This window comes from Neopelma chrysocephalum, unplaced genomic scaffold, assembly GCF_003984885.1.
Source record: "Neopelma chrysocephalum unplaced genomic scaffold, ASM398488v2 Primary Assembly neopelma1_24, whole genome shotgun sequence".
In the NCBI taxonomy this organism is placed as follows: Eukaryota; Metazoa; Chordata; class Aves; order Passeriformes; family Pipridae; genus Neopelma; species Neopelma chrysocephalum.
The window spans coordinates 18467606-18490374 of NW_020897693.1; the positions used below are offsets into that span (position 1 = coordinate 18467606).

Consider the following 22769-nt stretch of genomic DNA (forward strand, 5'->3'; position numbering starts at 1 on the left):
TTTCACATTTATTCTGAAAATAAAGGGTGAAAGCAGAACCTAAAGTGGTGTTCACTGCAAAGGTCAGCAACAATCTTAAGGTAAGCTAGAGTTCAAAGTACAAAGAACGAAGTACCTGACCTGAGCCCAAGAACCATACAGTTTAAATATCTGTAAGTATTTATATTGATTCAATAGTATTTGATCCATTACTGTAATTATTAATTAAGTTACTGTAATTGGAGGGCAATTATACAAGTTCACCAATATGTAAAATAGTTGCATCCACTGAAACTTTACTGTAATCAAACACAAGTTATAAAATCATAAAAAATGGTAGCATCTCGGGACCAAAAAAAAAAAGTATGCAAGCATTCACCTGACTGAAAGATGTCACACATAAGAGTGCTTAATTTCTACAACAGGGCAGCCTGAGGTCAAGAATACTTGGGAAATATGACTTCTTAGTATAAATTTCCTTATGCTGATATAAAAATGTTCAATTATGATTATAGAGCTCAAATAACGTCCATCCCTATGTCAATAGAATAAAACATAAAAACACTTTGCGACCAGCCTTTAAATGTAGTTGCAGAGTCTTGTACCTAAAACTGTATATTTTAAAGATTAACACACGAATCTGCTACCGACCTGCCACTATTCAAATATGTGTTAACGTAGAGTTACTTAACAGGGAGAAAGAAGACAAGTCAGCAGGAAGCACGACGAGAAGTTGTGGAATCTCCCTCACTGGAGATATTCAAGAACCGTCTGAACACAATCCTGTGCAATGTGCTCTGGGATGACCCTGCTTGGGCAGGGCGGTTGGACCAGATAACCCGCTGCGGCCCCTTGCAACCTGACCGCTTCTGTGATTTGCAAAACAAAGCCAGAACGTAGGGCCCGGCACTACTATTAAACAGGAACAAGAACCAACAAAGGCGTTACTTTAAGGGACCGCTCTCTCCTTCCCCACCAGAGGGTTTCCACACGCGTGCGCGCGCGGGCCGTGGGCGGGCGCTGAGGGCGGTCGGAGGCGGAACGAGGCGGCCGGGCCGGGCGGGGGCTGCGGGCGGAGCGGTGACAGCGGGGCAGCGGCGGGCGGAGCGCGCTTGCCTTCCGCCTCAGAGCAGCGGGGAGGTCGCGGTCGGGCCTGTGCCGGGGGCGGCTGTGACTCCGCCGTCGCTGCTGTTTGGCTGCGTAACTCTCTCCTTCCCTTCCCTTCCCTCCCCTCCCCCTCGGGCCCAGCGGCGCGATGGGTTCCCGGGCGTCCACACTGCTGCGGGACGAGGAGATCGAGGAGATCAAGAAGGAGACGGGCTGTGAGTGCGGGGCTGTGAGCGCGGAGGGGCGAAGCGGGCAGTGCCGCGGGGGTCGGCGCCCGGAGCGGGGCCGCTCGCAGGGCCTCGGGCCGGGGGGCCCTGCCCGTGCGGGTCGGGCCGTCCCTGGGCCGGGACCCCGCCGCCCACAGCCGCCGGGGCCGGACAAGTCTGGCAGGCCTGCGGAAACCTGGGAGACGCCTCTCGGCTCGCTCCCCGCTGCCGGTAGCTGGCAGGAGCAACGAGATCCCAGTGGGGTGGAAGGGAAGCAGTGCTTTTTGTATCCGCAGTATTGCATTTGGGCAGAGATAATTCGTTGGGTTTTGAAGAGTCATCTGTCTCAATGTCTGGTGCTGGAATTTCTCTCCAACAGCTGTTTTTAGCCCGAAAAAGGTCTCATTGTATAGTAAATGTTTTTCCCAAGTGTTATTTGTTTCATAGGCTAGTGCTAAAGTTGTCTTAAGGTTATTCAGAATGAATGCTGAGTGGCATTTAAACCATAGAGGATGGTAATGTAACTTGTGACAGATAGGTGTGGTTAACTAAAAAAAAGTGAAAATCCCTGTACTTGCCAGCAACTGGAAGAGCATTATTCTCTTAGTCTATAGTATTTAGCTACTTTACCATATACTATTTATTTGATCGAGTTGTTCTTCGTAAGCATAAAATACTTTAGAAAAGATGAAACTCCATTGTTCTTGATTTGCCTGATAAAATGAAAGCCTGAGAATTCTAGCAAATACTGAATGATAGGAAATGGAGGGTGCCCTCCTAACTAGTTGGAGAGGTGAGATCATAACATCATAGGTATTGCTTTGCTGTTTGTTCCCCCAGGAACCGTTTCAGGTAAACATGGTCTTCCCAGGTGACATTTTTCTTCTGCATATGCTTACTGGTCTGTTCTAGCTACTGGGAAATACTTTCCTCAGTTTTCTTTTTAATATAAATGGTATCATATATTCTTCTTAGATGTTAGTTTGTTTGTGTCAGGAAAATGAGTGACTACAGAAAAGAAGTAGAAGAAAATTGAGAGCACTGGCACTAGTGTAGTGGAAGGCTGAGTGAGTTTAACATAGTTTTCCATGATCCTTTTTCCATCTGTCAAAGGAATATTCTACAGGAAGGCTGTGATAAACAAGTAGGAATGTTAAAGTCTGCTTATCTATCAATAATTTAGTGTGTTTTTTTTATTTTAATCACAAACAATATAAAGATAGCCTCCTCATAAAGACACTTCAAAAGCCAAACCCCAAATCTGCAGTGTTTTTCCAAAAGGTTTTTAATTTTTTTGCATGCTGGTATTTGATTTATTGTCTGTGATGTTTTATTCCTAAAATTTTAGGCACATGACATTTAAATAAATACCATTAAGATGGCTATGTAGACATTCTAAGCAATAAAACCACTTGACTCTAGTCAGCCTCTAAATGCTTTTTTGTACCATCAACATGGGAGCTCAAAGTTACGATCAGGAGTTCAGCTTTGTGGTGTGAGTTTGGTTCATTTCCATGTATTTTTATCTGTTCAATTTTATAAGTAATACCACTGGTAATCAATGGTTGCTAATCTCTGAGTCATGCTTGCTTGCAAGTCATCACAGCATGTCTCGCTGACTTATCTTTTTTTTTCTTTCCCCCGCCTGTAACTGCAGTCTAGGAATGTGATTTTTCTCTGCCTTTTATACTTCTCTAGGTAGATGGAAAATTCCAAGAAGCTTTTAGCACTGTTACACACTTCATAGAGGTGAAAATAGTTATACAAGGTGGGAAAAATGACAGGCACTGATTATGTGGATCAAAGTTCACAGGGAGAATATTCAGTAACACTACCTTAGCAGACTGTCCTGTGGTTTGTTAGAAACTTGATGCTGCTGGTAGTTTACTCACTAAGGAGCTTGAGAAAGGGACTTTGTAGACATGAAACAATCTGGCAGTATTACATATCCATATTGAACTGATGGTCCGGTAAGTCCTCCTAAGGATTCTTTTTTTGGCCTCCTTATGGTGAAATGTGCCTTCTTCAGTTCATCTGGGATAGGTGTGAAGCACTGAATAGAATACTTAACCAGTTCGATTGAGTTCAACTATGGAATTATACAACTTTTCTCTTGTTAAATTTTATGTAGCACAAAACTATGATGGCTATGATACTAACATGCGTGAGAAACTGTATGTAATGTTCTTTAGCAGAACAGATTTAAAAGATGTCTTTTAGGGGACTTGAAGCATAGTCTTTCAGAAGCCATACAATGACACTTAATCTGTTGAATGAAATTCATTTGGATTAAAGTTCCATATTAATTTTTTTTATGTTGTGGTTGAAAACAGAGGTGCTAAGCCTGAAGTTGACAGTCCTAAATGTTTTATGAGGTTGTATGGAAACTGTTTGCTTTGCATATAAACATTTTGAAATTTGGGTTTGAAAAAACCTTGAGGTCATCCTAATTGCTTTTGTATTTCAGTAACAGCTATAAGAAACAGGTAAGACATCCAAGATATTACTTTTCTGCATTCTGTTGAAAGCTTTTGGAAAGCCACTGGAATGTAACAGTATTCAAACTATTTTGTCCACGCCCTTTGTTTCCATGCTTTGAAGCCGTCTACTTAAGGATTAATAATAAACTAATGCTCATATCTGAGTTTAGGGGGAAAAATATTTGCGTGGTAACAGGTGATGGATTTTTCTGATGGATATTAATATATTTTCTAAGTATATAAATATATTTGAGTTTATGCTGCTGTTTTAGACAAGAGTTTCAGTCACTAATTGCTAAAAACATCGCAATGAGTTAACAGAAGTAAAATAGAGGGTACAGTTGCTAATTTAGGGGTCTTGACTTAAATTTTTAGAAGGACCTTAGTGGGGTAGCAATATAGATAAAATGGTGTTTCAGCTAGCTTTAAGAGGAAGAAATGTCAAAATCTGTATTTTTGCATGAGAATGTGCTGAAAAATGTTTAGTGATGCAACTTTCATGAGGGGTGAGAGCCAAAAGGAAATTATGAAAGGATACAGTGGTGGACCTGAATCATTTTCCTTTCTTCTATAGCTTTGGTGTGCTTTTTGTCTAGTATGATGTTAACAGAAATATGACTTCTCCTGTCAACAGCTATTACTATTTCTCATATACTAGCTGTTACGGAGGTGTTCCAAAAATGGAGTTGCTGACATTAGTTTGGAAATGGTGCTGAGTAGAATTCTCATCACTTTCTTTGTGTACAGATGTGAGCATGAGGCTTCTTACTGGACATCTAACTTCCAGCCTGTTTTTTTTTCATCATCAGATATTGTCATTGCATATGTTATCTAAAACACTAAATCAGAAATGCAGAAGTTTGAACTCTTTAGAATACTGGTACTTGTTTTCTGTGCACATGTTGCTTAACTTGAAATTGAGCAAGCTGCCCAGTCTGGTTGTAGAGAGGTTGCCTTAGGTGGAACTGAGCAAATTGACCAATCCTATATGAAGAATGAAAGCTGAAGAAGATGGGGGGTAAAAAGACAACCAAAAAAACAACCAAGTTGCTGGCAGGTCTTCGTAAAGGAGGGAACGATTGCACCTAAACAAATAGCCTTGAGAAAGAAGAAACCTGAAAAAAGGAATTTGCCTCACTTGTCACAGATGAAACAACTGCTGTGCAACCTGTTCCCAAATAAGTTTTAGCAAGTAACAAAAGCATTGTGCATGTGCTGATGAAGGCTTTTTAAACAAGTAGATCTGAAAAGACATTAAGTCCTAGTTTAACATTGTAGAAGATCACGCCTTTACTGAGTAAACATTAACATTCAATTAAGTCTTATTTCATGTATTTATTAACTTGATCAGAAGAGACTGAAAACCCAAGGTCTCCTGTAGGGCCTTCTGGTTTAATCCCAGCTGACAATGAAGTATCACAGTTGCTTGCTTACTCCCTGCCCAGGTTGAATGGGGAGGAAAATTGTGTGGAGGGTGTTGCAAGAAGGTGAACCTCATAGGTTGAGATCAGAACAGTTTAATAATTGAAATAAAGTAAGATATAATAATAATAATAATAATGTTAATAATAACAATAATAATACTAAATGTAATGAAAATAGGAGAGATGTAAATAAAACACAAGAAATACAAGTGAAGCACAATATAACTGCTCACCACCTGCTGACCGTTGCCCAGCCAGTCCCTGAAGAACAATTGGCCCCTCCTGGCCAACTCCTGCAGTTTATACACTGAACATGACATTCTATGATATGGAATCTCCCTTTGGCCAGTTCGGGTCAGCTGTTCTGGCTGTGCTCCCTCCCAGCTTTTTGTGCACCTTCTCACTGGCAAAACATGGGAAATGGAGAAGTCCTTGGCTTAGGGTAAGCACTACTCAGCAATAACCAAAATAGTGGTGTGTTGTCAACATTATTCTCATATAAAATCCCAAAACCATAGCACTGTACCAACTACTAAGAAGAAAATGAACTCTGTCCCAGATGAAACCAGGACAGGCATTCTTTCGGTGTTAAAGGAATTGCTATTCTATATAGGTTTATCCCACTCATAGATTTATCATGGACTATTCTAAAGATCTAGTTGTCTAATATCTTGGGTTGTCTAGTATCTTGGTAATGTTGACAGAATTATGCTGAATTTAACACTGGCTTTGTAATTTCTGTTTCAGATGCAGATTTAAAAAGTCTGCAATAACTTTCTACTTGCTTTGTGTCCCAACTCATTCTGAAATTTCTCTAGAAATAGGCTTTTCATTTTTTAATCCATTGTCCTAAAGCCTGGAAATTACTTTTGTGAGCAACTGGCTCACAGGTTGGGTGCAAAGGGTTATAGCAAATGGGGTTACATCAGGCTGGTGCCTGGTCACTAGTGGGGTTCTACAGGACTCCATTTTATGGCCAGTTCTCATCAGCATCATAAAACAACTTTTACATAGGACTTGAAGGCATACTGAGAAAATTTGCTGATGACACTAAATTGGGAGGAGCTGTTGACTCCCTCAAAGGCAGATATCTTGATGTGTCAGAGTGCTGGGTGCCAAAGTATTTAGGATCTAAAAAATACTACTAAATTTAATAATAAATCTATTGTTGGCTCTGAGTTCTGAAACAAAGCCTTTCTGATTTCTTCTCTCTGGGGACTAGTGATAGGACCTGAGGGAACAGCATGAAGTTGTGATAGGGAGGGTTTATGTGGATAGAAAAAGGTTCTTTACCCAGTGGGTGGTTGGGCACTGGAACAGGCTCCCCAGAGAAGTAGTCACAGCACCAAGCCTGACAGAGTTCAAGAACAATGCTCTCAGGCACATGGTATGATTCTTCGGGTGGTCCTGTGCAGGGCTAGGAATTGGACTATGATGATCCTTGTGGGTTCCTTCCCACTCAGGATATTCTATTATTCTATAAACCCCAAAATGACCAAACTTTAGATTCAGGCAGTTCTGTAAGGGAAGAAAAGTGAAGGCATAAAGCCTCTCTGACCACTTTCCAGATGCAGAGAAAATGAGTACACTTTCCGTCTTACGTGGAAAAAAGACAACAGGAGTAGAGATAAGCAAAAGAGAAGAAAAGATACTATAGCAGAGGTCTGCAGTGTCATGAATGATGTAGAGGTCATCAATGTGGGCTGTGTCCAGATTATTTCTAGCCATAAAGGAATTAAAGGAAATAAGGTGGAACTGTGAATCAAATATTTTTTTCTTTTTAATTGACATTTACTGAGTCAGATAACTGAAAAATCTTAAAGACTGAAAATGGAAATAGAAGGCAGTTAGATTTTTAAAGAATGAGCTTATTTGTGGATTTTTGAATATTAAGCTGTGATTTATAGCTCAGGAAGTCCCTAAATGCTGATTGCCATGTGCTTCCAATGTACCTTTTTCTGTGTGATCTCTTTTTTGAACACAGCTTCTGGCAACAGAGTAGTTCAGTGTAATGAAGTCTGCTCCTGTGAGGAACCATTGACATGCTGATTTGTCTGTCTTTCTTTTTTTTCTTCAGTCTCCCACAGTCAAATCACCCGCTTGTACAGTCGCTTCACTAGCCTGGACAAAGGAGAAAATGGCACTCTTAGGTGGGTATTGTCACTAATTCAACTGTCCTTGCATTGGCACATCTGTAGTGGTGACTTGCTGTTGCAGGATGCCTGCATGTTTTCTGCATGTAGTAAATCTCATCTCATGGCTAGGCTTCGCGAACGAAGATTTGGGAAGGGCTCTACCCACATTTGTTACAAGCACGTTGGTGGCTAAAAAGGCCAATACGAGATAGACACATCCGGTTGCAAAAGGCACAGCAAAAGGACTCCCTAGGTGGTATATTCTGCAAGACACAATTCTTTCTGCATTGTCTTTTCTCCACAAGAGTGATCCTGCATGCTTTCTCAAAGGCATCAGCAGCGTTATAGATAGCATGTTTCCAGACCTCCCGATTGGAGGCCAGAGTAGACCAGTTCTGTTGATCGATATGCCCGAGGCTGAGATGTTGTTTCAGGGAGTCCTTGTATCTTCTCTTTGGGGCTCCTCTCTTGCAGCAGCCAGTGGCAAGTTCACCATAAAGCAAGATGTTAGGGAGGCGGTGGTCCTTCATCCTTGAGATGCGTCCTGCCCAATGCAGCTGTGTTCTCAGCAACGTGGCCTCAATACTTGTGACTGCTGCTTGTTCTAGAACAGATGTATTGGTCACATAATCTGACCAGTGGATGTTTAGGATTGTACGGAGGCAGCGTTGGTGGAAGCGTTCTAGGAGTCGCAGGTGGTGGCGGTAGATGACCCATGATTCGGAACCATATAAAAGAATAGACAGCAGTATGGCTCTGTAAACACTGATCTTGGTACTTTTTTTCAAGTGTTTATTTCGCCAAACTCTTTTATGGAGTTTTCCGAAGGCACTATATGCCTTTGCTAACCTGTTGTCTCTCTCTCCATCAATCTTACCATCCGAGGAGATGAGGCTACCTAGGTAATTAAAGTGCTGGAGTGATTTGAGCTCTGATTCGCCAATGGTGATATGGGGATGATGGAAGACTTCCTGAGGTGCAGATTGATAGAGAACTTCTGTCTTCTTTAAGCTGACTTCCAGCCCAAAAAGCTCAGCAGCTCTTTCATACCTACTGTCTACATGGACATTGAAGTTTCTTCTCTTTTATGAAAGGTTTCACTGTTGAACTGAAGTGCTCTAAATACCAATTGTCTTTATACAGTGTTGAAGGTTTGTAGCAGTTAATATCAAATCTAACTTTTCTTGTATTCAAAGTCTTATAAAAATATTCAGAATTGTTAAACAACATTTTTAGATTGTTATTTCTTACCTTTCTTTATATCTTGTTTCTAATAAGTATTACAAGAATGGTTCTACTCTGTCTTCTTTATCTTGGCTTTCATGACAAAAAGACATGTTTTTACTTGTTTCAGTGTCTTTTAACACTACTTGGATCTGCAGTCCATTTACTATACTTAACTTTGCACCTCTTGGTGAACACCCATATCTGTTAATATGCTTAAAAATAAAAAAAAAGAGCTGGAACCAAATCACTGTGACTAAACAAACATTCTGTTCTTAAAAGTGGTAGTGCAGGATATTCTAAGACCTTTAAAATGTTTGTCTCGTGTCAACAATTTGAAAACTACAGAAGTGAACTGGTTTCCTACAGCTTAATCAATTAAATAAAGATGAGTCTTTATCTGTGAAACATTTTCCATTTTGATGGACTCAGTCTGCTGGAAAGAATATTCTCAACGAAAAGGTAAACTCTAGTGAGTTGATTGCCTGTTAAAATATATTTCTGCCTGCTGTCATTGTTCTCTAGCCTTCCCTACTCTTGTGGATTTTGTTTCCCATTCACCATTTAGCCACAGTGCACAGGAAAGCTGGAGACAATTCAGGAGAGAGTAGGAAGGGGAAAGGAACCTTGCTGTAGCATAGTATATGTGATCTGGCTCTTACAGAGTTAATTTTTTCATAGCAACTCTATCCCAGTCAAATCCAGTAAACATAGACTTGAGGGTCACCTGAGGTTTTCTATGTGATCTTGTAAAATATGACTCTAGGATGCACTATAAACCCAGAAAAGCTCAGCCTACCTATAAGCCAACCTAACTGTAATGCTAGAATTGCCTCTTGAAAGATGAAAGTGGCAAGTTCTAAGACACGTGGTCTTTGGCAGTACTGTTGGCTTACTGCAGTTTCCTCTCCTGAAGGAAATGCGAAGTTCCTGCTAGTCCCACAAATTGCTGACTTCTCAGCATTTAAGTAATTCGATGTGGAATTGTGCTGTAAACAGGACTACTGAGTGATTATTTTGGGTTAAAAATACTCTCCCTTCCCTTTTGGAATGTATAGATTTTGAAGATGATTGACTCCAGTGATTTGGACTGTGGCTGTATTGTAAATTTCTGGATGTGTATAGCTGAAGGGATGATAAAGTGGATTGTATGTGTGGAAAAAATTGGCTTGGGATGGGATATACCGGAACTTTTTAAGCCCGCTGACACTATAGCCAATGTATCACATATATTGTAGCATTGGCAATTCTGACATAGAGATCAGCTGATATTGAAGTTAAGGTTAATACTTCACAAGTCTTAAAATTGAATTATTTGAAAAAAACCCACCAAAACATTAACAGCCTTTTCAGACTTTACATGTGGGTTTAATACTCACTGATGAATAAAGGTGATGGCTACCAGACTAGTCTAGCACAGTTTGAACTTAGCACATGTTCCTCTTCAACTCTTCCCTCCAACACTGAATTTACTTACTGAATCCATAAAATTTGTATAAAATACTGTAAGATAGAAATAAAGATTTGTATAAAGATTGTAATCAGTTTACATAAGAGGAATAGTTGATTAAATATGCTATGAATGTCTGCTGCACAATGCTTAGTTTCACGGTATTGTGCGTCAGGAGGAGTTTGACTTCCATTGTTGATAATCATGTGGTACTTTGGAAAGGAAGTGAAGATTGTTTGGAAAATCCCAGCAACTGTGCTAATTATGATCTCTTAACTTGCGGTCTTGGCCCCTAAACATAGCCCACTCTGAAATATGTCTGACTTAAGAGTGGCATTCAAATTTTTAAACTTGTTCTGGTACCCACAATATGTGGAAACTATTACATTTAAGTAATGGAAAACTGCTTCCCCCAAAAAATAAAAAGATTGAGAGGAAAGTAAGAACTACAGCTTGGAAGGTCATAGATGTTGGTTTCTGAAATACAAATCAAAGAGAACTTGCTGCTTTAGGACAAGTAAGTAGAAGTTGTCACTTGCTTACTACCATCGAACTGTTCAGAAGGTATGTCTTCTGTTTGTTTCCTGTGAGCAAGAACTACTGTTTCCGTAAGGATGACTTATGCCTTTGACTTACAAATCAAACATGACAAAATCACTCATGTGACTATGATTAGGAAAAGAAGTGTTATGCAGTTCCTTATGGCATGAAATAAATCTTTAGATGTGTACCACCCTTCTGAAGCAGGGCGGGGTAAAGAGCACTTTGTACAGAAGATCTGGTAGATGATGATTAATCCAAGTAGTTCTGGAACTATATAATCAAAAGAAATCTTTCCTAGCCAGATGTTTCTATCCAGTGTACATACGTGAGTTTCAAGGCACTTTGTTTTTAAAGAGTTACATAAATGAAATATTAGAGATGGTTATTGATGGATACAAAACTTCATGTGCCTTGGCTTTGCTTTTTTTTTCTCTCTCATCCTTATTCTCTAAATGACTATGCTCCATTTGTACCTGCCAACTCTTTAAAAGTGTAGAAAAATCTTATATTTTTCCTTAGCTTCACTTTTCCTAAACAAAATGAGTAAGTCCCATCAGACTTGCTGAGGGACTGAAACAAAATCATGTTGTAAGACAGAACAAAAGTGTTCTTTTGAATATTCTTGTCACCTTTGATTTCAATATTGTGACATGCTGAATTGCCAAAACAAAAGGTTGGATCCATACCCTTGGATGTCCATAGCTACATCCAAGTTGTGAAATCTGGAACATACTTGTTCTCTCTACATCCTAACTATAGCTTAGGAGGAAATCAGTGTGTATGTTCTCTTTACTTACATGCTGATTTCCAGTATGAGGAAGTAGAAGTGTATGACCAGGAAAAGTATGTGTTTGCTTCAGTGAGTCTCCTTGTTGGGCTGGTAGTGAAGTGTACACCACACAAGAATACATCTGTTCCAAAGTTTATCTACTAGTAAGTAGCTCTAGACAGACATGTACAGAGCTATAAAAAGGAGATACTTGTCTAACTGCTATTTTTGCACATAACTTTTGCATGGAACCTCCCACTTAACAGTAGTTTCTTGTGCACTGGGAAAATGACAGGTTAAGCGTTTCAGAATTATTTTTTACCATACAGTAATTGGTATAGCCTGGTAAGTGTGGAAGAAGGAGGGAAGGGCAAGTATTCTGAAAGCTGGTACCTACACTGAGTAGATACACTGAGCTGTTTGTGCGTGTCTCATGCTTATGAAAGCTGTTCAGAAGACTGTATCTCCTGGAGAACTTCAAAAAGCCTCTGATCCTGAGAGCTACCTAGGCCATCTGTTACCTAGGCCATCTTTGTCAGTTAGTTAAACCATCTCGGCCTGGAAGGGTGTCAGGCTTGTTCTTATTAGTTCAAACTGATATTGCAAGATTGCAAAGTAAAACATAAAAGCTAGCTTTCTGAATGTGGAAGTCTTTTGCTTAAGAAAATGCAAAGCATTTTTAGCTTTATCAAAAATAGACAAGGCAGGAAGGATATGGGTTTGGATTGGAAAAGATAGGGTACAATAATAGTCTATTCTTCCATCCTCAACCACAGTTTATGCACCCTGTCTTTTTTGTTTCCTTCCCTATTGCTCATCTAATTATCACCTTTTCACATACTTCTGGGCCTAATGTCTATGAACCAATTACTGCTCTGATAATTAAGCAACTTTTAATATTTGCGTAGAGCATGGATAAGGATGAAGTTAAATGAGATGGCTGACACAATCGTGAAAGAAGGGGAAGCCCATACTCTTTCCCCATAACTTCTCCAGGCTCCCAGCACCTCTTTGACAGCTGTGGTGCTCTTAGATTTTCTGAGGTTTTTTGAACTGCCTCAATTTTTGAATTCAACAGAAAGATAATTGGGAGGATGGAGAGGAGGAAGGTAGGGAGTTTTTTAGGAGGGATGCATTAAACCACCAAAAGGTTAGCTGAATGAGAAGGCTGATGTTAGCAAGGGAGGGGAGCAGTGGAACCTCTTCAGTTTGACCAACTGTTTGACCAGCTTGCACGATACACCTTACTGCTTTTAATTATTTCCCTTCTTCAAGTAATTTCTTGTTACCTATATCTTCTAGGCATCTTTCCTTTCATCTACCACTTCTGATTTGCATATGTTTGGGGTTTTTTTCCTCTCCATTATTTTACTTTCTCTCAGCTCTAGAGAGTCCTACCCTCCTCATCCCTGGTGAAGTAACAGTGTTTTGCTACCATCTAGAAGTAACAGAAGGATGAACAAAAAGAAATGAAAGAAAAAAAGGGTCTAGTAGGTTTCTTGCAGTCTTTGGGGTAAGGATCCCTTTACGGCAGGGATGTGCTTTGTGCTTTGGAGGGTATACCCATGCTTAGGAATACTTGTCGTGCTTAGAATCTACGAATTCTTTGCTGCAAAGTATGTCTAACTGTGAATACACTGGCATATATATTAAGTCGTTGGCCTACATAGTGTTCACATGCAGTTAAAGGTACTTTGCATGTTGCATTTAAGGAAGGATTTGGTAAGAGCCAAATCTTTCCTGGAAAGATACCTTAGAAGAGCCTTGTTGCCCACTAAGTAGAGGGCGTTAAATTTCCTGTAAGCTCTGGCTTCAGCCGGGTGAAGTTGGTCCCTAATGACTGCAGTAAGCCTTAGTTTTAGAAAGGGGAGAATAATTTACCTCGTGCATTCATTTGCTTTTATGGCTGTTACAGCTATTTTAGTTATAACACTCGCTCAGTAATGTGCTCTTAATAAGCAAAAGTGGTCTACTGCAATTCTGATAATGACAGGATAAATGGATTTGAAACCTGGGAAGTTATTTGTGGTTAATTGTTAATCTCCTGTTAGAAAGCAGAATAACTAGAGACTGAAATGCTGAGTGTGAACTGAGGCTGAATACTAAAAAGTAGTGATATGCAAGTAAAAAATTGTGAACCATTAGGATTTTGCTCTAAATGGAAGAGAGGGCAGCTGCTACTTTTAGGTTATAAATGTTAGCATTGACACTGAAGTTCTGTTATTAAAATATTGTTACTGGGACATGGGTTTTCCACATCACTGCATCTCCTGCTTAAATAACTAATGCATACTTTGCCCTTCAGCTATAGCTTAAAATGCAGGAGACCTGAAGGGTCTGGTAACAAGTTGATCACGCTATACGGATGTTAACTTTGCCTATTAAATGTAATTTGGACCTGATCAGAGCAGAAGTTTACTGGGATAACTTAAAAATATGGTCAGGTCACTCTATTTAGAAGGTCAAACAGTTTAACCAGGTTGTAACAGATATATTGTAACTGACACTCTTAACAACAGTACTGTGATGTGACTGGGTGCAAGGAGTGCTTTAGCATACATTTAAAACTAGATCATCTTGCTTCTTGTCTGTCCCAAGCTAGACTAGTGATAAGGTCAGCCAATTCCTTTTTTCTCTTCTTTAATATCGCTGCATTATAAAAGGCCAGTATACTTACATAATCTCAAAATTTGTTTGTGCTTACTTTGCCAATTTTTTGGTATAATAACAACATGAATCAAACCTTGTTGCCAATTCATTTAGTGAGCATAGTTTTCAAAAGTAGCAAATATTCAGTAACCAAGTTTGAGACTTTGACCCGAACTTCAAAATCAGCAGGACTGCAATTGACTTGAAGGGAGTTGCCAGTGTTTCTGGAGATTGGGCAGGAAATATCGAGTTCTGCATTCAGACAGAATAAGGTGGGGTTTTTACAGCTTTACCCCCTTGCTGTTGGCAATTTAAAATCTAAATGATTATAGAGTACATCTTGTACTAACTGATAAGTTGCTGTGTTCTATGGTAGTGAAAAAACCAACAAACCAAACCTGTTCTCTAAGATACATTTGGTGCATCTGCCTTGGTCACGCCAAGATTATCCCACTTCCCTGTCACTGACAGTCTATTAGGTTGAAAGAAAAGATAAATTATTACTGCAGTTCTACTAATAGAATGAACCCTATGTTCATGTCAAACTGATCTAAAATGTGTATACAGTACGACTAATGATGTCCTTCAGATCAGAGAAAGTTATAACAATGTAAGCTTAGCTGTGTTTATATTGTTGTGTGTATATGTAATCATGAGCAGAAAAGAGAATGGCTAGCAAGAGCAGTGAGTATTTGCATGTCCTGGTGTACCTAGTGTACAAGCACCTGTAAAAGTGTAAATTTACTACTTTAAAATATGAATGCAGCTTGGTTGAAGCTGAAATAATCTGAATTTTGGTGCTTTTAATAATTTATAAATTTGTTGCATAAACAAACAAAAAAATCTATTGGAACCTGCAGATCACCTATAGTATGGTTGGAGGAGTATGGTATTGTCCCAGAATCTGAAATGAGGCAGTCTGGAAAAGTCATGACAACTCAAATGATTTAGTACCAAAATAATTATTAAAAAAACCCAATCGTTATTTTCATTTTGAAGCCATAATTTCCTTCAAAGCCTTTTCAGAAGCTTTCTTTTTCCTACATTGCAAACTAGTTGGCATCATTACAGTAAGGTTTTGAGCACAAACTATGTTAGTGTCTGAGAAGTGCTGTTAACGTGATAAATGAACACTGCTAGTTTGTAATGGAATACAGGCTTGGCATTGTCTTTTGCTTTGTTTTGTGCCATCAGTCATAGAGAAAACATGATTTAAAGAGTTACACTTTCAAAACCACCAAGTGTCTTACTGCAGAAATAGAACTCCATGGATGTTTTTCTGTGAATTCTTTTTAAGCAACTTCTCCTCTGACTTCAACTTTATGCAGACTTCTTGTGTTCTTGCTTCACTTAGCCGTGAAGACTTCCAGCGGATTCCAGAGCTTGCCATCAATCCACTCGGAGACAGAATTATCAATGCCTTCTTTCCAGAAGGGTGAGTTCTAACAAACTGCATTTGTGAGCAGGCACAAAATTTATAGTTCATCAGAAGTTTTGATAGGAGCGAAATGCTGATCGTTAAAGCTCAGAATTTGAATTTACTAATAATTGAACACTTCAAACTTGTCATGCAGTGTATGTGGATACATTGTTTCCTCAGCATATTTTCATTTTCTAATGAAAAATGCTTCCTGACATGACAAGACTTTTTTGGTGCTTTTTTTTATTGACAAACTCAGGTTTCTCTTAAAGCTAATTTGTGTCAAGACTATTTAATGGTAAGTAGCATTGCAGTTAACTAATTAGGTGTTACTATATCTAAGTGTACCATTGTTATTAGATTGGCTTTTTTGGTTGATTGCTTTTAGTTTTTTATTACATTTAAGACCTAGCTTATGACACTTTTAACACAAATCCAAGGAGATGACAGATTTGCAGTATTGTCTCTCTTTCATTATGGCTCTCTGACTTGTTCTATGGAATCTGCTTCTTTTCTTGAACACAGTTGTTATTACTGATTGATGGAGATTGGATTGTCTAATCAAGTTATAATATATCAGCTAATACCAGGCAGGGTTTACTGAGTAGAAAGCAGGAGTCCTGGAAAGTACTTACATGGCCAGTTCCCACAGAAACTAGACAAGAGAATTCTTTGTCAGAGAGCAGTGAGCAATGGCAGCCCCACAGGCAGGAGCCAAGGGTGACAGCAAAGCTGGAAGGGGTCATGTACTTGCTGACAAAGGGCATGCACCTGAACAAGAATAGCAGAGCAGGTCCAGTGACTGTTGACAGGTCAGCCAACAGTCCAGTGGCTGACAGCAGCGAAACTAGTTTTAAGTCAATCCAGGGAATTGGGGTCCGGGTCAGCAAGATACGTTGCTGCATTCAGGCATAGCTGCAGCATAGCTCAGGTGGGGCTAAAGGTGAGGGCTTGAGCTTCAATAGAACTTGCAGGCAAGGGGAGGGGACCCCTCAACAAGACTTCTCACAGCTTCTTTTTTTACACACCATACTTCATAACAGCATGATCCCAGCTTGCAACAGCATAGGCAGCCAAACCCTGTGGAGGTGGGAGTGGAAGAGTTCATATGGTCTTGATGTTTCAGGCATTCATAGTCTTCTTTACTGAAATGAAGAACCTATATAAGTTATGCTAAAACTGACCTCCTGAAATGCTTATGCAGAGAGGACCAGGTGAATTTCCGTGGATTCATGAGGACACTAGCCCACTTCCGACCCATAGAAGATAATGAAAAGAGCAAAGACCAGAATGGACCAGAACCACTCAACAGCCGAAGTAACAAGCTCCACTGTAAGAAATGTGAACCTTTCTATAGAATCAATTTTTTTTTATTTTCTATTTTTCCTTAGGAAGAGAGGAAAGGGGCTTAGGATCTTCTGTATAGTTGTTTCCTGTGGAATGATATCCTCTAATATCTGAATTTTCTTTTTAAATTAACTTGGAAGCTTACCTGTTCAGAATGTCAACAACTGAGCCATTGTACATTGTAATTTGGACTTGTTTGAATCTTGAAATATGTATATTCTTTGCAAAAACACCAAAGTGTTTCAAAATACTTTGCATTCAAAGTTATTTCAGATTTAGAAGCCACATCCCATACACGAATGAGCTTTTCTGCTTCTTCTTCCAGTCTTCCATATAATATAGTGTTTTTTCCTCACCTTCAGCTGAGTACTTTCTTAAGTATTTGGATGTCTGCTTACAGTATATGAGCAGAATGCTCTTTCTTGCTAATCAAATTTGGCAACAGTCCTCAGGGCACTTAAAATTTCTGTCATATCTCATCCAGAATAGTCAAAGAGAATGAATGGTAATGTAAAAATGGTTGGCTCTGAAATTAAAGGGTTTAATGTATCTTGGTGATAATTATACTTCTGTGACTTGGGGTTTTGAGGAAATACCCTGCAAGCAGAGTGCTTCTGAAAGTAAAATTTTTCCATTATTGTCAGTAATGCTATTCATGTGTGTGGTAATAACACTTTATGGAACTGAGCATGAGTTTTATGGTGAATTAAAATTCAGAGCTAATTCTCTTAAAATATTTTACAAATACTTAGTTTTGTTGTTTTTCTTTTAGATAAATCTGTTGTTATGAAGAAAAATAATGGCTCTCAAATTTAACTGCTCTTTCTTTCTTCCCTGTAGTTGCTTTTCGATTATATGATCTAGATAAAGATGACAAGATTTCCAGGGATGAGCTTCTTCAGGTAAATAGCACAGGACTGCTTTGAATGACTCAATCATGACCTCCTCTGTGACTTCACACCCTCTTAGAAAGAAGAGGGGAGTTACACCAGTTTTCTCAGAAGAAAATCCAGGAGGAATTTGGTGGCTAATTGCTTACCTCTGGCTTAAAGCTTTAGTTATGGTAGGAGACTTTAATCTCATTTGGTAGGCTAGGCAGATCCTGTTGGAAGTGATACCTAAATATTCAACAGGTACACTAAGCCACTTAAGAACTACCTTCTATAACTTTGAAAGGTGCTTCTAACAGTACTTCAAAGGGACAATCACTGAGGTGGTTTAGGTGGTTTGCCTATTCCTCTGCACATCCTCTCAACAGAACAAAACTTCTTGAAATTGCAGCAATGGTAATCAAAGTTCACTGGTGCTGCATATATATGAAACTAGGCTTGACCTAGGTGTAATTACATACTACTAATCCTGGGAAGTACACATGGCAATCTGTGGTTTCTGATGTGGGACAACGATTTGCTTTTGACTGGAACTGCCCTCTTCTGTCTGCACAGAGAATGCTATACTTACTGTGGAGAGTAACGGCAGTTACCATTTTACTGTGTACTTTCAAGATCCTTGTAGGCAACTATCTCAAACAGCAGATATTCAATCAAATGTTGGTATGTTTTGTGGGGAAAAAAATAGAAGCAATGGACAGAATGACTCATTCCTAGGTCCTAAAGCTGTTGCTTGCTTCTGCCTCTTCCTGCTGCCTACTGAAAAAGCAGGATTCTTTGTCAGTGGTGGCTGCAAAAGGAAGTTGTCTTTCTTGAAAGCCTTAATGTACAAAGATCAATAGAAGTCTGTCTAGAAATTACTTCCATGAAAATCTTATGTAGTGTTGACAGTACACACAAGAAAAAAGCACTAAGAATACTTTTGTTCCTATGTCAATAATTATCTCTGTGTTACAGGTGTTACGGATGATGGTTGGTGTAAATATTTCAGATGAGCAGCTGGGCAGCATTGCTGACAGGACAATCCAGGAAGCTGATCAAGATGGAGATAGTGCCATCTCCTTTGCAGAGTTTGTAAAGGTTCGTAAACAACATTTTTAATTACTAAATGAAACTGCTCAGTAATGAGCAAGTCATTCAGACATAAATGCAAATAGGAACAGAGAGCAAGTAATTCAAATAGTCGTACCTGCATTTGGGCAAAGCCTTCTGCTATCTTTTTCTTCCCCTTACTAGTTGTGGGGTTTTGGTTTTTTTTTTTTTTAGTACTATCAGGATACTAATAATTAGTCCACATGTTTCTTCATACTCTTACATAAAGCTACAGCACTAAATATACTGAAGAATTTTTACTTTTTCTTTTGCAACTGCTTCTTTCTATACAAGTAGCCTAACTAGACTGTTACAACAGAGTAATTCTTCTGCTGTAATAATACTGATGGTTTTCACTTGTAGATTTCATTTATTAGCAACACAACTAATACCAGTATTCAAGTTCCTAGCTCTAGTCCTTTCGATAGTCAGAAATACGTAATAGTTGGGAGCCATCAGATAGTCAGTGGAGAAAGTTGTCCTGTAGCAGAACAATTTCAGCTACCTAATGGGATTGGTATTGACAAGAGGAACCAGACTTACCTTGGAGATGGACAAAAAACAACAGAAACAAGTTGCAACATGGGAAATTGTTATTAGCTTTAAGGAAAACTTTTTACCAAGAGGATGATCATAGCGGCTGAAGATGTATAAATTCCTTCCTTGGAGAAATTTGAAGCTTAATCAGACAAGACCCTAAGCAACCTGATTTACTTGGCCCCGCTTTAAGTAGGAGTTTAGATGGTTGGACTAAAAAACCTCCAGAGGTCTCTTCAAATGTAAATTACTCTAATCTTGAATTCACTGAAGTCTATTGCCTGAAATGGCCTGGAGCAGAATAATGTCTTCATGCCTCAGTGTTCATAGCGATTTAGTGAATGAACTTGCCACCCCAGTTTTACAAAGATCTGCATTAGTGATGCTGTGGTCTTGATTTTTGCTCTTCAGTGGCTGCTCATGCCCCTTCCTCTAGTCCATTCTCCCTTGTGTTTCCTGGCTAGGCATTCCCACACAATCTAGTTTTGGAAATCTAGGCCTTTCTGTTGCTGTTGGCTGACTGAAGCTGCATTAGTTACATTTTGATTGACAGCCTTCTTTGCAGCTTTGATGGCTGAAGTTCCTTCCTTTGGGAGGACCTCAGTCCATAATGAAAAATAGCAGTCTCTAGGTGAAAGACTGGCATGCCAAACTGAAGACATCCCATGTTCCTGCCCATTTCCTCTATACTAGAGTAAGAAACCTTGTAGGAGAGATGTACAGTAACTTCAGTAGCTGTTTCTCAATTTTATTGCAGGTTTTGGAGAAGGTGGATGTAGAGCAGAAAATGAGCATTCGATTTCTTCACTGATGGATGGAGAACCTATTCCTTTCTACTCCGACTATGTAATGAATAGAACTTCATTTTATCCTTAGCACCATCCCCCAGAGCATTGCTACTGGTGCATATACAATACATCTCCAACCCCTCCCTGAGTTGTTCTGCCAATGTGAACATTCCCTGTGCATCAGGAACAAAGGGAAATGGCTGCCGTGCAACTTGGAAAAGGAGCTTTTTTAATGTTTTCCTTCGTGGTTTTTTTACCCTTTCTCTTGTCTCTTTCTGCAGTACTGTTTCAGTAAAAATGTCTCTCCTTATGCACTGCTGTTTAATCTACAAACTGATTCTTCTGAGCTCTGAATCTGAGAACGGAAAAATGGAAACATGCCACAGAAGTGCCCTCTGAAATATTTCGGAGACAAGCATCTACTCAAATACTAGGTGCATTGATAATGATCCCCTTTTGCCACATGACAGCTGCCTTTTTTTTTTTTTTTTTACCCCTTTCCTATTTGGCTCTTTACATACAGATTTGTTTCTTCACTGCTTCTAAATCTGCCTTTTACTTAAGGACTTGTCAATTTATATGGCTTTATTGTATAACTAGCACTGAATGCATGATGATAGTCTAGAGTACTTTAAAGTACTGTGAATAGACTTTATTCTTTGTGGAATTAATTCATAGGGACAGTGGGAGAATCTGTGGTGGAGACAGGCTGTGATGTTCTCAAAAGGAATAGGAATTCTGCACTAAGTCACTTAAACTGTTCCAGTAGCAGTTGCAGAAACTTGTTTTTTTCTTTTGAGGAGCTTTCAGGCTTGACAGCCAGTGGACCATGAAGTGTCCTCTCCAGATTTCTTTCGTCTAGGATCTCTCATAAGGGTGGTTTTGCTTCTGAAAGTGTAAATTTGTTGACCAGTGTACATAATACAAGAAAACTAGTCATGCCAAAATCTGGATTTGTAGTTCTGTCACTGCCCCGTGGTAACAGTGTCATGAAACATGAGGTCATGAAACTGATTTCATGGGGTTTTTTCCCAGTTAGAGAGGCCTGGATAATCAGTATTTTTATTTTCCAGTATGAAAGTCCTGGTCTCTTAGATTTGTGTTGAGAATGGTAGCTGTATTTAGGAAAACTCTAGCATCAGAATACAATTTGGGGTAGTACATATTATCCCAAATACTTCAGAATGTATTTCTATGCAAATCCCTTTGCAAGTGTAAGATGACTAATACTATTAATAGAATGCTGATAAATTCAAGAGATCTAAATTCTTGAAGGTTTAATACTAACAATTTTCTGTGGCTAGACTGACAAATGATCTCATCTAGTTCATCTGGAACATTCCACAGTCTGGGAGGTCCTTCCAATAAAACAAAAAAACCCCTGGGAGCTTCTTTATTGAAGAATCTGTGTTATAACTGCTTCTCTGTCATGTGCTAACATCTCTATAAATACTTACCAGTCTCAAACTACTCTCAAATGTGCATTTCCTTTTTTCTCAGTTCCTTTAATCATCACTTTTGTTAAAGAATAACATGCAAGTCTCTGAAGGATTTTTGATTTGTTTTAAATTAAGGAATTCAAAAGTAAAATGTTGCACTTCATTGTTTTGCGGAGTGCAGCACAATTCCAGAAAGAAATGTAAATTAAAAACCTCTGCCTTGTATGAGAAAGAAACACTATAGTTTTATAACCATGTCTTGTAAAATAGGAATGTAACAATGTTAATGAATTGAAAAGTGAAAAGTGCTTGTAGGCTTTGTGATTTGCTGAAACGTAGGTGTTGCTCTTTTCAGGCTCTACAGTGGTAACCTACAGTTGTGCCTTATTGTCCCAGTGAGACTGGATATTGTATTTATCAGTCCATAAATAAACCTTCCACTGTATTAAAAAAAACAAACAAAAAAATCAGACCCCAACTATTCCTGTAACTGATTATCCTTTAATGACTGGAAAAATTAAATACCACTAGAATGGTGCTAGCAGGCCTTACAGATCAGTTTCTTGTAACTGAGCTTGTTTTCAGAGTATTAATAGTTCTTTATTCTGCTGGCGAAGTGGAGGAAACCAATGCAAAACACGACCTCCAGAAGAGGACACGCACTCATAACCTGTGCTATGGATCCCACAACAATATAAGCTTTACACCTCTCCGTGGTTCCAAATTAGGCTTTTTGTTTGGGTTATTTTTTCCCTCCCCATAATTGTTGTAGTGTTGTTCTAATTAAAGGGTATATAATACCAATGCTGATTTCTGACATCTGTCTTTACAATCCCCTGCTTCAGATGTCAACTATTTTTGCTAATGTGCTTGAGGTGAACACAAATGCTCTAACAGATTCACTGAAAAAAACCCCCACAGTTAAAGCAAAGACCAACTAACCTTCATGCAATAAACAAAAAGAGCCCCAACTATCAGAATCTAACTTTGCCATGAGCAGAATAAATCACATGTAAGCCACTATCTGACTTAACGTTCTGAAATCTGTATATTTAATATGTAACTTAAAAGGTTGTTGACAGTAAGAGGAGTTTTACAGAGCTGAGTTCTTAAATTTGTTCAAAACTAAGCTATACAGATATAAGCAGATTTCCACAAAAGTAGTATTTTTAGCATAGTTGGTTGCTTGTAGAAATATATTAAGTCATCTTGAGAACAAAGGTCGTTTGTGAAGGTGAAAGTCTGGAAGAGGGATAAGATTAGCAGCTCAGAGGCAGAGTACTTAGTATT

The 22769-nt window shown here is 39.0% G+C and overlaps 1 protein-coding gene across 1 annotated transcript; it reads left to right on the forward strand.

Moving 5' to 3' along the window:
- The first annotated feature begins 1068 nt into the window (after nt 1–1068).
- Nucleotides 1069–22500, forward strand: CHP1 (calcineurin like EF-hand protein 1). The gene is made up of 7 exons (XM_027706468.1): nt 1069–1301; nt 7274–7346; nt 15321–15401; nt 16591–16718; nt 17574–17635; nt 18581–18703; nt 20010–22500. The coding sequence occupies exons 1-7, from the start codon at nt 1235–1237 to the stop codon at nt 20061–20063; spliced, it is 588 nt and encodes a 195-aa protein (XP_027562269.1). The 5' UTR covers nt 1069–1234; the 3' UTR covers nt 20064–22500.
- Nucleotides 22501–22769: the final 269 nt, after the last annotated feature.

Excerpts from the sequence above, each read along its gene's own strand:
- CHP1 (XM_027706468.1), top strand. The coding sequence starts at position 1,235 with ATGGGTTCCCGGGCGTCCACACTGCTGCGGGACGAGGAGATCGAGGAG. Across the intron at positions 16,719-17,573 it reads CCGAAGTAACAAGCTCCACT|TTGCTTTTCGATTATATGAT; the intron begins GTAAGAAATGTG and ends TCTTCCCTGTAG. Across the intron at positions 18,704-20,009 it reads CCTTTGCAGAGTTTGTAAAG|GTTTTGGAGAAGGTGGATGT; the intron begins GTTCGTAAACAA and ends ATTTTATTGCAG.